The sequence below is a fragment of the Aegilops tauschii genome, chromosome 2 (assembly GCF_002575655.3).
Source record: "Aegilops tauschii subsp. strangulata cultivar AL8/78 chromosome 2, Aet v6.0, whole genome shotgun sequence".
Classification (NCBI taxonomy): Eukaryota; Viridiplantae; Streptophyta; class Magnoliopsida; order Poales; family Poaceae; genus Aegilops; species Aegilops tauschii.
Window position 1 is genome coordinate 415,256,199 of NC_053036.3, and position 14,455 is coordinate 415,270,653.

Below are 14,455 nucleotides of genomic sequence, written 5' to 3' on the forward strand. Positions count from 1 at the left end.
TTTAGGCATAAATCAGATTGTCCATCAAGGAAACCAGATGTACTGATGCGAGGAGGGCCGACATTACGAAAAAGTCATATGTTCTAGTTTGTATCGTGTCTTGGGCAGACGCCATGCTGACGGCGCAATCAACGATCGTGGACCGTGACCTGTCAAAGACGCCTTGGCGTATGGTGGATTCACGTGTGGATTAGGCGCCTATCAGAAATGCGCGAACGAAGGGTGTGACCATGAAATAAGATTTTGGGATCAGTGGACGATATAAGATTCTTGGGGGATTTAGTAAAAATAACACCTGCATGTGAGGTTCGGTGAATAGTGAGATGCATATCTAATCAGTGAACAGTGAAGCTACGACCTACTCGTGCTTAGAGACAGGGTTTATTAGCTGCAGACAACCGCACGAATCTTGGCAGGGTTGAACGGACAGGATGAAGAGGCTCTGTCCCGGGATCTACCACACCTTTAACCTTTCCTTTGGGCTAGGTAGACCATGTGCTGGTTGCTCAGGAATGGACTCTGGCTCGCACACGACCACCGACGCATACTTCCTTCCCCGCCTGCAGATAGCGCACGCGCAGACGCAGCCGATCAACGCCGCGAGGAGGGCACCGGCGATCACTCCACCAACGACCCCAGCAACGGCACTCTTCCTCTTGAACTCCCCTTGGTAGAGCTGCTTCTGTGGGATCCGCTGGTTGGCCCCGGCGAGGTTGTTGCTGCCGTACGTCTGGAGCTTGAACACCTCGAGCCCGTTGAGTATCGCGTTGTAGTACTGCGGCCTGGTGCTGGGGTCAGGGTGCAGCGCGACCCACATGTCCGTCTGGCCGGAGCCCGTCGTTACAACGAGGTAGTTGGTGTACACCGGAACCCCTATCCCTCCGCTCCACGTGATGACGTCCATCTGCTCCTGCGCCGTCTGGTTGTTGATGTAGATGTAGAAGGAGCGCTGGTTCACCTTGGTGATCGGGTACTGGATCTCGCAGAAGTGGAACCTCAGGAGGTAGTAGAACCCCTCGTCCACGGGCAGGATCCAGGTGAGGTTGTACTTCAGGTTGATCTGCGGATCCGGGCCCATGGACCTCGCCGACGCGTACACGCCCTCCGGCGCGATGTACGGCGGAACGGACGGCGGGTATCGGATGGTGACGTCGCTGTCCTTCTTGGAAGAGACCCCGACGGCCGCGCCGAATATGTAAGGGAAGTCAGTGTCCCAGGCCCGGTAGAAGCGTCCGGAGTCGTCAGCCGGGGAGACGGCCGTGCCGCCGACGTTGAGGCGGTACATGGTCTGGAAGGCCGTGTCGGCGCGGATGGGCATCGGGTCCGGGCGCCCCCCGTTGGCGAAGGTCGGCACGGGCGCCGTGAACACGTCCGGCGTGGGCACGATCTCGATGCCGTTCACGAACGCGTAGTGGGAGCCGGCGCCGGTGGACGGGGCGAAGGTGACATCCAGCCTCCCGCTCGAGTTGACGATCACGGAGAACTCGCGGACGAGGTAGGCGGCGTCGAGCGCGAGCGCGCTCTGGGACGCGTTGAAGTCGCGCAACAGCGTGACGCCGCCTGCCGTGACGCCGAAGAGGGCGCTCGAAGCGTTGCGGTTGCCGTAGTCGGTCGGGTAGAAGAAGAGGCGAAGGAACGCGCGGCCAGGGCGGACGAGGAAGGTGTACGTGTGGCTCGACGCGAACACGCGCGCCATCATGTAAGGCACGGAAGAAGGCAGCGATGGGTCTTGATACGACGCACGGGCCGCGACGCCGGCGTTCGCCGATGTCAAGAACTTGGACGCCGAGTCACCGTCCCACGCACGGCCGTCGGAGTCGGTGGCTGAGGCAGACGCGCCGCAGCTAAGGCGGACCTGCCCGGAGTCGGTGGAGTTGTTGCCGCCGCCGTTCGCGGCGGCAAGGGACACGATGGTTAGCAGCAAGAGGCATGGAGGCACAGTCGAGCTGGCCATGGCCATGGGAGTACTAGCTCCTAGGAAAGCTAGTGTAGTGCTGGCTAGCTGGTTGGCGTGTGATGATGCGCGCGCCTCAATTAGAATCACGATTGCGGTGGTGGCGTGGGAGCAAATACTTATGGCAATTGCGGGGGTACCGATTTCACACATTCCACATATTTTATAATAACACATAGGAGTATTTCACTAATTTCAAAAATGATTTCATAATAGCATATTTCACTCATTTTAAAACAGATTTCACACATGTGAAAACAGATTTCACTCATTTTATATACTTCCTCTATCCATCTATATAGGATCTAATGCGTTTTTCAAGAGTAACTTTGACCACCTGCTAGAGCAATAATACTCCGCATATGACATGTAAATTACACAAAACATATCATCAAATTCGTACGTGAAAGCAGCTTCCATTCATATAAATTTCACATTATATATCTCATATAGTACTATTAGTTTTATCAATAGCCAAAAGCAATTTCGAAAAACGCATTAAGCCCTACATTTATGGATGGAGGAAGTAGCATATTTCACTTATTTAAAAAAGATTTTATAATAGGGCACATATTGGATGCTCTAATAGCTCCACGCGCGGACCACCGACCCGACGCCCGCTGGCAGGGGGCTCTCGGCGAATGGTCAAAGTCGTCTCGAATCCCTGAACGCACTGTGTTAATTTACATCTGGATAACGTAGGAGCAGTACAAGATTAACAAGTTAGTGCTGGCCGCTAGTAGTGCTCTGAATGGTCAAATGATAACGCACAGTGATTTGTTTACAGGTCATTCCCACCGCTTCCAACGCATTCTAATGGCTGCCGAGCTTGACTGCTCTGGTTATTGTGCCACGTCGCACGCGGGGGTGGTGTCGTTGCTTGCCGACTTCGATCGCCATCGCTTAATTATCGTGCATCATCGAAGAAACTACTCCCGGGAGCTGCCCATGTACCTCTTCTCTTAATGGAAGTTCCAATCTGGTGTTGATAGAAGAAGAATATGTTGTCAGGTTTAGAGTTTTTATGTAAAAATGCCAATAACAAAACCTATCAACCTAAGGACAGAAAATATCTTCTCTGTATATTTCATCTTTCAACCAAGTAAACCAATGCTCCTAGTAGTACAAACATCCAATCTGATAATCTGGTAATGAACAAATGCAAACCAATGGTCCTAGTAGTACAAACATCCAATCTGCATTTTTTACTACTGAAGCTTCTATAGACTCCGTGCAAATACTAACAAATTGTACATGCTGACCTTTCGACAGGAGAACATGAGCATCAAACAACTTAGAAATTAAACTGACAGGAGACACTATTAATTGGTAACTAAGTAGTAGACCACCTAATCAATTAGTAAGTAGTACGATATTTGTAGACCACGTCGCCGTTGCCAATGCTTGGACTTGCTTGCAACGGGTTGTCTGGCCCCAGCCTCAACACCAATACTAAGATGGAATAACCAAGTAAACCTAGTCAACAGGATTTACAGGCAGCAATACCTGAGCAATGTCGCCGACAGTGACGAGTGTGTTGTCGCACACGCCTACGGCTTTCCACTGGCCACTATCCACCATCATCCAGCTTAACAGACTTTCCTATTGCTCCCATGCACTGGCAAATGGCAATGACAAAAGTGGCTGCATGATAGTTTTGGCTGGCGAATAGAAGTGGCAAATAATAAAGCATATTATTAATATTATAAGAGAAATTTGCAAATGGTACTGAGTCAGCAGGGAGCACATGACAACTATAAACAATAGGAGCCAGGAACACAACTGCATGGTATTGAGTTTCAAAAACCTTGAACAGAACCATTAATATAATTAAGCTTTGCTCCATGCTAAAAAAATAGTACTACCTCCGTCTCAGTGAATAAGTCATTCGCGTAGTTCTAGGTCGATGATTTAACTATCTAAATATGTATTATATGTGACAAAAAATATATATTTAAAAACTACATCCGTGTAGAAATCTAGTAATATACTTTTCATGACATATAACACATATTTAATTGCTCAAATCGATGACCTAGAACTACGCGAATGACTTATTCACCTAGACGGAGGTAGTACTTTCTTTTGCAGGAACAAGAAAGGGAAATGAGCATGTGAAAGGAGTAAACCTGAATAGACATGCACAACAATTTCAGGATAACTAATCAATGAAACCACATTAATAGAGAGACAATATCTCCTTTTTCATGCACTACATGCTAGCCTTCATCCATTCTAGAATATTTCCAGCTTAAATGCGCAACCATGACCTACCAAACAATTACATGAGATCAATACACAAAGGATCAGAAGACTACACTGAAGGGACTATGATCCGTAGTAAACAATTACCTAAGTCCCTACAGAACAGAGAAAAAAACCTAACCATCTCATCTGGTACATGCTGAAAGTTCAGTTCTTGTAATTACCACCTTAGAGGTGTAGACAGACACTGTCAAATAGGCATTACAAAGCCAAAGCAAGAAAAATCTTCAAATTCGAGAGGAGAGAGGAGTGGCTACCATGGTCCAACAACGGCCGACGCATACTTCCACGAATCTAGGCCGTCCCTACGTTCCTCCCGTCCCTCCCGAGCCCCCCCCCCCCCCCCCCCCCCGCGTGGGCGACCGGGAGGCCCCAGATCCCATCGCCGCCGAACCTCCCCCACTCCTCCTCCTCCCTCGCCGCCGCCCAAGGGCGCGGCCAGGCGAAGCCTAGCCGTCGCCGGCGGCGGCGGGGACTCGGGCCCTCTCGCTCGGGTGGGGCTGGCGCGGGCCGGCGCCGCCGGGCCGGAGCGTGGCGGCCGGCCGGTCGCCACGGCAGGTGGTGGCAGCGCCTCGGCGACGTCGATTCCTCGCGGCAGGAAGCCTTGCGATCTGGTGCGTCGTGGCCGCCAGGGACGACAGCGGCGTGACCGGATCGGTTCGCGGCGGCGCGGCCGGATTGATCGTTGGTCGGCCGTCGGCACGGTGGTGGGTGCGACTCGTCGGCAGCTGGGCAGATCCGCCAGATTCTACCCTTGTCTGGCCCTTGACAGCGCGGGCAACTACGGGGAAAACCCTAGATCTCCTTGGGATCGAGCGATGGCGGCGCTTTTGCGTCGTAGTCCCTCTTCAGGGCATTGTTTTGGAGTTTGCTCCGGTTGAAGGGACCAGCGACGTCGGCGGCGCACGTCTGGTGGAGCAACTGCCGATGAAAATCGCGCCGACTACGGTCATGGCGGACGATGGCGGCGTCTTAGATGTCGTTCCCTTGTCGAGGCATCGTCGTTGCAGTCTGCGTCATCAGGCTCGGGATGCTCCGAGGGAAACCCTGGATCTGGGTCTTCCGGATCGGACGATGATAGTGTTTTATCGCTTTCCTTCCTGGGGGCATCGTTTTGGAGTAAGTGCTGGCTGGGAGATGGTGGAGCGGTACTTCATCTCACACATCGATGGCGGCGGATATCGGCGGCATGGCGTTGTGGAGGCTCGGCGTCCGATGCACGGAGATGGACTCGCGCAGGGGGAGGTTGCTGTCTGGCATCATGGTGACGTCGATGGCAGAGTGGCCAGACAAGGTAGAAGCCTCAATATGATCTGAAGACGGAGCTGTGGAAGATGGCGGCGACGACACACGAGTGCGTCTGACCGGATTGTGCCCCAGACCCGGTATGTGGCTCGGCTGGGGCTTCCGAATATGTTTCGGCTTCCGGCTTTTGATGTTAGGCTTAGGTGAGTGGTTTGGGTAGTGGCCCAGCTAGCACCCCTTCATCATTTTGGATAGGAGTAGCAGTATGTGTTGCCAAGATGGTGAATTCAGGCACATTGTTGTAATACTTTGTAAGGTCCTCGAGAATAATCAATAAAGTGGCCGTATTCATCTCTCAGATGCAGAGGCCGGGGGGTCATCCTCCTTTTCTAAAAAAAACGAATTGCATCTATGCTGCCAGTCGCTTGAGGATGGCAGTAGTGAGGATAAAGGTGAGCCAATGTAGGTGCTAACTCGTTTGCCTCCGCATCTTGCGCTCTCTTCTATGCTGCAACTTATTTCTTTGTCTCTACCGTTTCTGTCTTCTTCTCTGCAACATCTAACTTATTTGCCTCTGCAGCTTGTGCCATTATGTTTGCCGCTTCTTTTTTTTATTGATTGCGCATCTGCATCCTCCAGAACATAAAAAATATATGAACATTTCACCTGAATCAATAAAATGTACCCTCATAAGAGAAGCAGCAAAACGCAAGTCCAAAGGTATTTTAGGGCCTATGTTTCTAATAAGAAATTAATTGAAGCCAACCACACTGGGCATGCTTGTTGTAATAAGCAATTAACTGAAGTACAATTGGGGGGGGGGGGGGGGGGGGATATGGCTGGATTGGTTGGCTAATACTCTGAATATGTTGGATGAGTATCAATTTAATGATGCATTGATGCTCCTGTTTAAGACATGTATATCTTACCAATGAGCATTTTGAAACAGATCATTTTCGTGTTAGCTCTCCAAATATGTCACAGACAAAATCTATACCGTGATGTCTCAACAATGACAATCAACTTACACAGTTAAGAAAAATTAATATACTGTCGCTGTTAGCTGAAACACAAAATTCAAAGCAAGGGCTGCTACTTTTAACAACTATTTTCAGGCTAAGTTACATATCAAAGAATTTAAACAGATTTTAGACTGATTGATTATGCTTCAGACCAATCTAAGTATATCAATGCATAAATATAATATTTCTAACTTTCTAAGACATAGAAATTAACATCCATCTACACAAATGAAATATGACATAGTGATGTTTCATGCATTTTTTTAGTATAGTTTGCATATGGCAGAGATCATTTCTTGTTAGCTCTGCATAGATCCCAAATTGCTTGCAAACAACCTAGTTCTTCAACAAACTAAGAAAAATAAATTATCATATAGGCATCAGGGAACATGACGAGGTTGACAAAATCCACACCGTCAGAGCCAACACGACCGACTTCCTCGCTTCCTCCTCATTCCTGGAAGATGAACGCCACCTGCAACCGCAACACCAAGAAACCAATGTGCGTACAGTAAAAGATGATGGATTAGAGAAAAGGTAGAAAGGAAGTGTTGGAAACGAATGTTTTGGCAATGCTTCACGATGTATTGATCGGTGCATAGCGCACGTATATATAGAGTACAAAGTGGGCCACAACCTCAACTATACAAAGACTAGGAGGTGGGCCGGGCTATACAATATACATGCACAAACCATATATTCAACACCCCCCCCCCCCCCCGCGCAGTCGAAGCGTCACCGGAGACGCAAAGACTGGACCTGAACTCGAAAACAGAAGTAGGCAGTCCTTTTGTCATGACATCGGCAAACTGTTGCGCCGTCGGGACGTGAAGGACCCGGATGCGCCCAAGGGCCACCTGCTCACGAACAAAGTGTATGTCGAGCTCAATATGCTTCGTTCGTCGATGGTGGACCGGGTTGGCGGAGAGGTACACGGCGGAGAGGTTGTCGCAGTAGACGAGCGTGGCCTTGTGAACATCACAAAGCAACTCCTGGAGCAGCTGACGAAGCCAAGAGCATTCGGCAATGGCGTTAGCCACTGCCCGATACTCTGCCTCGTCACTCGAGCGGGAGACGGTGGGCTGTCGCTTGGAGGACCAAGAGATCAGAGACGGCCCAAGGTAGACACAGTACCCCGAAGTGGAGCGCCGTGTGTCCAGGCAGCCAGCCCAGTCCGCATCAGAGTAGGCGACGAGGTCGGTGGAGGCGGAGGCCGTCAGTGTAAGTCCCATGGACGGGGTGCCGCGTATGTAACGGAGGATACGCTTCACCAAGGTCTAGTGGGAGTCACGCGGAGCATGCATGTGAAGACAGACCTGCTAAACGGCATACTGCAAGTCGGGACACGTCAGAGTGAGGTACTGCAAAGCACCCACAATGGAGCGATAGAAGGCCGCGCCGGATGCGGGAGAACCCTCCAGAGCGGAAACCTTGGCCTTGGTGTCGACAGGTGTGGGAGCGGGCTTGCAGTTAAGCATGCCGGCTCGATCGAGAAGCTCATGGGCGTAACGCTGCTGGTGCAGAAAGAACCCATCTGGCCATCGAACCACCTCAATGCCAAGGAAGTAGTGGAGGGGCCCCAAGTCCTTCAGGACAAACTCATCGCGAAGACGAGCAGTGAGCCGCTGGAGGAGCGCGACAGTGGATGCCGTCAGGATGATGTCGTCGACGTAGAGCAACAAGTAGGCCGTGTCAACCCCGTGATGGTACACGAAGAGGGACGCATCGGAGCGAGTCAATGTAAATCTGAGCGTCTGCAGGAATGCAGCGATGCGCTGGTACCAGGCCCGAGGCGCCTGCTTCAACCCGTAAAGGGAATGGGAGAGCAAGCACACATGGTCTGGATGTGTGGCGTTGACGAAGCCGGTGGGCTGCTCACAGAACACCTGCTCAATGAGGTGGTCGTGCAAGAAGGCGTTGGATACATCCAACTGATGCACAGGCCAAGCTCGGGAGACGGCTAGCTGGAGCACGGTGCAGATCGTGTCCGGTTTAACAACCGGGGCAAAAGTGTCGGTGAAGTCCACGCCCGCACGTCGCGGAAAGCCTCGAACCACCCAACAAGCTTTGTAGCGCTCGAGAGTGCCATCCGGACGAGTCTTGTGCCGAAAAACCCACTTGCCCGTGATGATGTTGGCACGAGGCGGCCGAGGGACAAGCTGCCAGGTGCGGCTCCGTTGGAGCGCGTCGAACTCTTCCTGCATCGCAGCGAGCCAATGAAGATCCCGAAGGGCGGCTCGAGCTGACGATGGGAGAGGGGACGACTCGGAGACGGAAGCAGCGAGAAGATACTCATCGCTGGTGTACCGCGTACTCGGGCGGAAGGTGCCAGCCCGAGAGCGAGTCATCGGGCGGGGCAGCGAGTCCGGGTTGGCGACGGGCGAAGACGAAGAAGAGCCCGCCACCTCCGATGCCGCGGGCGAGGCCGCCAGCGAAGCCGCCGCGGGTGTGATCGCGGACGAGGCCGCCTCGGACGAGGCGGCAGGCGAGGGCGCGGGGGGCGCCGAGGAGGCCCGCGCGGCAGCCGGGGAGGCCGACGGCGGCGCGGCCGTCGGGGAGGCCGAGGGCGCAGTGGGCGTCGCGGGCACCGGGAGGGGTGCAACCCCTAAGGCAGCCAACCGGGGAGGAACTCGACCCGTGGCGCGGGGGGCACCCTCAAAGCCGGGAGGCGGCCCAAGAGAATCTCGCGAGCGGCCGTCACCGGGAGCGGGCAAAGCCACAACAGCCGAAGGTACCTGCTGAAACGGAAAAACCATCTCATCAAAGTAAACGTGTCGGGAAGTGATCACCCGATGGGAGATAGGATCATAGCAGCGGTAGCCTTTGGTATTGGGGGGGGGGGGGGGTAGCCAAGAAAAATACATGCCACGGACCGTGGTGCGAGCTTATGAGGAGTAGTGGAAGTGATGCTAGGGTGGCACATGCAACCGAAGATGCGGAGCTCGGCGTAGGAAGGTGGCGTGCCGAACAAAAGGTGATGAGGTGCAAAATTCCCGCGAGTGCGACAGGGACGGACGTTGAGGAGTAGTGATGCGGTGGCAAGCGCGTCGGGCCAAAAACGTGGGGGCACGTTGGCGTGAAAGAGGAGGGTGCGGACGCAGTCATTAAGAGTGCGAAGCACGCGCTCAGCGCGGCCATTTTGTTGCAGAGTGTACGGGCAAGTGAGACGAAAAATCATGCCGTGTGTGGCGAGAAGGTTGCGGATCGCAAGATTATCAAACTCCTTCCCGTTGTCTATTTGCAACGCATGAATGGGTCGACCAAACTTCATGGAGACATAGGAGTAGAATGTGGTGAGAGTGGCAACAGAATCCGACTTTCGCCGCAACGGGAAGATCCACACATAGTGCGAAAAATCATCAAGTATGACAAGATAATAAAGATAGCCCGTGTTACTTGCAACAGGAGAGGTCCAAACATCACTATGAATTAACTCAAACGGGTATGATGCAACATGCGAGGAAGTGCTAAAAGGAAGACGAACATGTTTGCCGAGACGACAAGCATGACAAGTGTGATCGTCGATCTTATTACACGTGAATGAAAAACTCTGAAGAATATGACAAAGAGTGGCGGTGTTGGGATGACCGAGACGAGCATGCCAAAGGTCCACTCCGGCAGAAAGCGCCATGGGTGCAGCGACGGAGGAGGTGGATGAGTGGACCGGGTAGAGCTCGTCGGGGCTGTCACATCGGTGGAGCACCATCCGGGTCCGGGCATCCTTAACAGAAAAGCCAAACATGTCAAATTCAACGGTGACATGATTTTCACGTGTAAGAGAACGAACGGAAACAAGATTTTTAGTGATGTTAGGTGAGACAAGTACGTTAGAAAGATATAATGGCATGGAGTTAGAAGTGGCATGGAGTTAGAAGGAAAAGCAGCATGTCCGACATGAGTAATAGGCATGGAGGAACCGTCGCCCACGGTAATGCGAGCAGCGGTGTGAACGGGGTGAGCGGTAAGAAGGTTACCGGGGTTGGTGGCCATGTGAGCCGTGGCTCCGGTGTCCATATACCACTCGCCACCGCCAGTGTACTGCTGTGGCATGGGGGCGGTGTGGAGGGCCGCTAGCAGCGCGGGGTCCCAAGGCGCCGGCGGGAGGGCCGGGGCCAACAGCAGCGGCTGTGGCGGCGGCGCCGCGAACCCACCGGCCGGGGGCAGCCCATAGGCCGCAGAAGGGCCGTAGAGCGGCGCCGGCGGATACGACTGAGGAGCCGCGTACAGAGCCTGATGAGATGTCGGGCGGGCGCCAAAGAAGCCGGGGACGGAGGCGCGCGGTATAGGCATGGAGTACGCATGAACGACCCCCGTCCAAGGGTTCTGGCCGGCCTGCCAGGGCGCCGGCGGGAGCTGCTGCTGCGGCTGGCGCGGCGCCCCGCTGTGGGCAGCCGGCTGCTGCTGCTGCTTGCGGCCACCTCGGCCGCGACGCCCGCCCCGGCGCTGCTGCTCGGCGGGGGCGGCGGGGTGGGGGGCCTGCGGCGGCACCGGCTAGGGGAACCCGGGCAGCGGCGGCGCCTGGAAGGGGCCCGGGGCAGGCCGCGGCGGGGGAACTGGGGCGGTGGGCGGCGCACCGCCGCGGGTACCGGCGGTGAGGGCTGTGTGCGTGGCCCGGGTGCGCGACATCCGCATCCTCCGCTCCTCCAGCTTTAGGTACGCGACGATCTTGGGGAAGGTCGGGTTGGTGATGAGAGGGATGTTGGAGGCAGCGTTCCCGAAGTCTTCGTTCAGGCCGGCGATGAGGGTGCTGAGAAGAAGCTCATCGGAGACCTTCTCGCCGAGGTCACGAAGCTCGTCAACAAGCTTCTTGAGGCGCATGCAATAATCATCAATGGACGACTCGAGCTGCTGGCACCCAAAAAAACTCGCCGTGCAAGAAAACCTTGCGTTGGAGCGCGTTGTCGGTGAAGAGGCCGTTGAGCTTAGTCCAAACGGCGTGAGCGTCATCGTCGGCGGAGACCACCATGTGGAAGAGGTCCTTTGAGATGGTGGTGTAGAACAACGGATGAGAGTGGCGTCAATGGCCGTCCACTCCTCATCGTCCTCCATGAAGCGGGAGTCCACGGAGCCATCGATGTGATCCCGGAGATTGTACTCACGGAACACAAGGGAGAAGTACGTCTTCCAGGCATAGTAGGTGGAGGTGAGGTGATCGAGGACGACGGGAACCCGAGCGAGGATGTTGAGATCGCGGATGACGACGGGATCGGGGCCTTCGAACGGGTTGGTGCGGCGGCTGCGGGTGGTACCGGTGGAACCGGGGGAGGCCATGTTCGAGAGAGGGTGCGGCGGCGCGTGGTGGGACAGCGCGGCAAGGGGGGTGGCGGCGCGGCTTGGGGCGGCGCTGCGGTGTGGGGGCGGAAGCGCGGGCGGTGGCGGCACACGGGGGCGGCGGCGCGGCGGCGGCGGCAAGGGTTAGGGTTAGGATCGCAGGTATGATACCATGTTGGAAATGAATGTTTTGGCAATGCTTCACGATGTATTGATCGGTGCATAGCGCACGTATATATGGGGTACAAAGTGGGCCACAACCTCAACTATACAAAGACTAGGAGGTGGGCCGGGCTATACAATATTCATGCACAAACCATATATTCAACAGGAAGGACACCATTATGGACCAACACCGGACATGTGCAGGGAGGACAAGGCTCACACAATGGCAGGGCAGCAGGAGAGAACAAACACTGGTGGAAGAGGAGCACCGCCGTGGGCATCCCCATTTGTCACCACTCATGAAGGACCCTGCAATCTGCACTGTAGTTTAGAAGAAAGAAAGGGGACAGACTAGAATCGATGTCATTGCGGCCTAAATTGAGATGTTCGTTGAGGTCACCAACAACATGACCAACGCCCGCCGTTCCTCGCCATGGATGGAAAGTTTCCTCCGGAGGAAGGCCGGGCAAGGGAGGAAGTGGAGGAGACCGAGGGACGGGCGCCGATTTGGTAGAGTAAACGACAATATGTTTGGACAGGCGGACGCGAGATCAGAATGGTGCTAGCACAGGGGAAGGAGAGAGAGGGGCACCGTTACCTGATTTCCCGCCGCAGCCGAGGATGCATGCTCCCACCGCCACCGTCGTTCCGAAGACAGGATTGATTCCCCGCCGTCGCTGAGGATGGTTCGTCCGCCACATAGAGAGGGGGTGCCGTTCCACGCCCCCCAACCCTCTACCCGCCCATGTCGTCCTCCATGTAGCGCAACGCAGGCAGCAACCTTCGCAAGCTCGGCCACCACGTGACAGACGACCAGCAGCTGGTGCGTGGGGCGGCGACCCTAGGCACCGAACCCTAGCCTTCTCTTGGTCGGGCGAAGGAGAACAGCGCGAGGTCGCGTGAAGCAGATGTCACCGTCACTTGCTCGCTCTGACCCAAGGGGATTGACCTTGCTTTCTCACACTGACTAACGGGGCCCACACGCTGCCCAAAGCCCTCGATGCACCAGGGGCCAGTAATTCCTTGGAGCCTAGTAACTATAAAGACTAGGGACGTGTTTGGTTGCCCGCATGCAGCCCAACCAGGCCCGCATGGGATGTGTGCGGCCTGTTTGGTTGCCTGGGCTGCATGCGGTTTGAGGCCCGCACGGACCTTAAAGCAGCCCGCAGCCTGGCCCGGCGGAAACTGCCGAATCGGCAGTTTCTCGCGAGCCTGGCTGGGCGCGGCCACGCGTGCGAGGCAATTGCACGCCTCGGGCAGTGCGGGAGACGGAGGGGACGTCTCATAACTCGCCCCCACTCTCCTGTCATCGCCCACTCGCACTGTTCCCACCGCTCCCTCTCTCCCTCACCGCCCTCCCTCTCCTTTCCTCCGATGGCTCCGCCTCGCCCACCGCTGCACCGCCCTCTGACACCCGTCGACCAGCGCATCGCCAGCATCCAGGAGCGCTGGCTCGTCGGGCTCCAGAACTCGGGCCGGGACCTGGCGTCGGCGCTGCGAGCGCCGCCCCCCATCTGCTGCCGGCCACCACTAGCGCCGGCCAATGTGGTGCCAGCCGCTCTTGCTCTGCCGCCGATTCCGGACCTCGTGGTCCTGGGCTCAGCGCCTGCGCTGTCCACGGAGCCGCCCCTTCTTGGGACCCCATTGGCCACGGGGGTTTTCTTGACCCCCGTCCAAGGGTTTTCTCCTGTCGGCGGTCCGTCCTTCCCGACCTCCGGCGTGGCGTTGAGCACGGGGCCGATGCCGCAGGCCGTCGCCGGGGCCGGCTCCTCCTCTGCTCCGCCACCTCTCTCCTTCCCGCCGGGGTTTTCACCCCGGCCTCGGTTCGCCGCGGCTGCGCGTGCTCCGGTGAGTCAAACCCCCTGAATGCTTGCTCGTAGATGTAGATTAGGGGTTTATTTCTTAGGCATGTGCTAGTAGTTAGTTGATTCGATAGGATTAGATAGGATTCTAGCAGATCCGATTGGATGCGATCCCAATCGAATCCAATCGGACTGGTCTGTTCTTGTTTTGTACAGTGTGTGTGTTAGGAAAATTTTCTTGTGCTACTGCTAGTGTGTCCTATGATCTGTGTTCATGCTAGTAGCTGTGTTCATGCTAGAATCATGTTCATATTGACTGATGAATATTATACTGATGACATGTTCATGTTGACTGATGAATGCTAGAATCATGTTGACTGATGGCATGTTCATGTTGAAGCTAGGATCATGTTCATATTGTTGTTCATGTTGCTAACATACATGTTCAAGCTAGGGTTTGTGTTGAATGTTATACGTGCATGTAGTAGGACCATTTTAGGATGGTGCCAAATGTGCATGGCTGCACATGGGTGCTATTGGCACTTGCTGTTGCTATTTTTAGATGTTTCCATGTTTAGAATAGTGCCACTAATCAGTGGACTTGCTGTTAGGCAGTTGCAGCAAAGCAGATGCCACTGATCAGTGGACTTGCCCAACAGCAAGTCGACTGATCAGTGCCACTGATCAGTGGCATTTGCCGAACAACAAGTGTCATTGATAAGTGGCATTTG

The 14,455-nt window shown here is 54.8% G+C and overlaps 1 protein-coding gene across 1 annotated transcript; it reads right to left on the minus strand.

The window, feature by feature from the left end:
- Positions 1 to 241: 241 nt before the first annotated feature.
- Positions 242 to 2,024, minus strand: LOC109768152 (receptor-like protein kinase FERONIA). Its single transcript, XM_020326887.3, has one exon. It carries the CDS (start codon positions 1,958 to 1,960, stop codon positions 455 to 457), a length of 1,506 nt encoding a protein of 501 aa, XP_020182476.1. The 5' UTR covers positions 1,961 to 2,024; the 3' UTR covers positions 242 to 454.
- Positions 2,025 to 14,455: the final 12,431 nt, after the last annotated feature.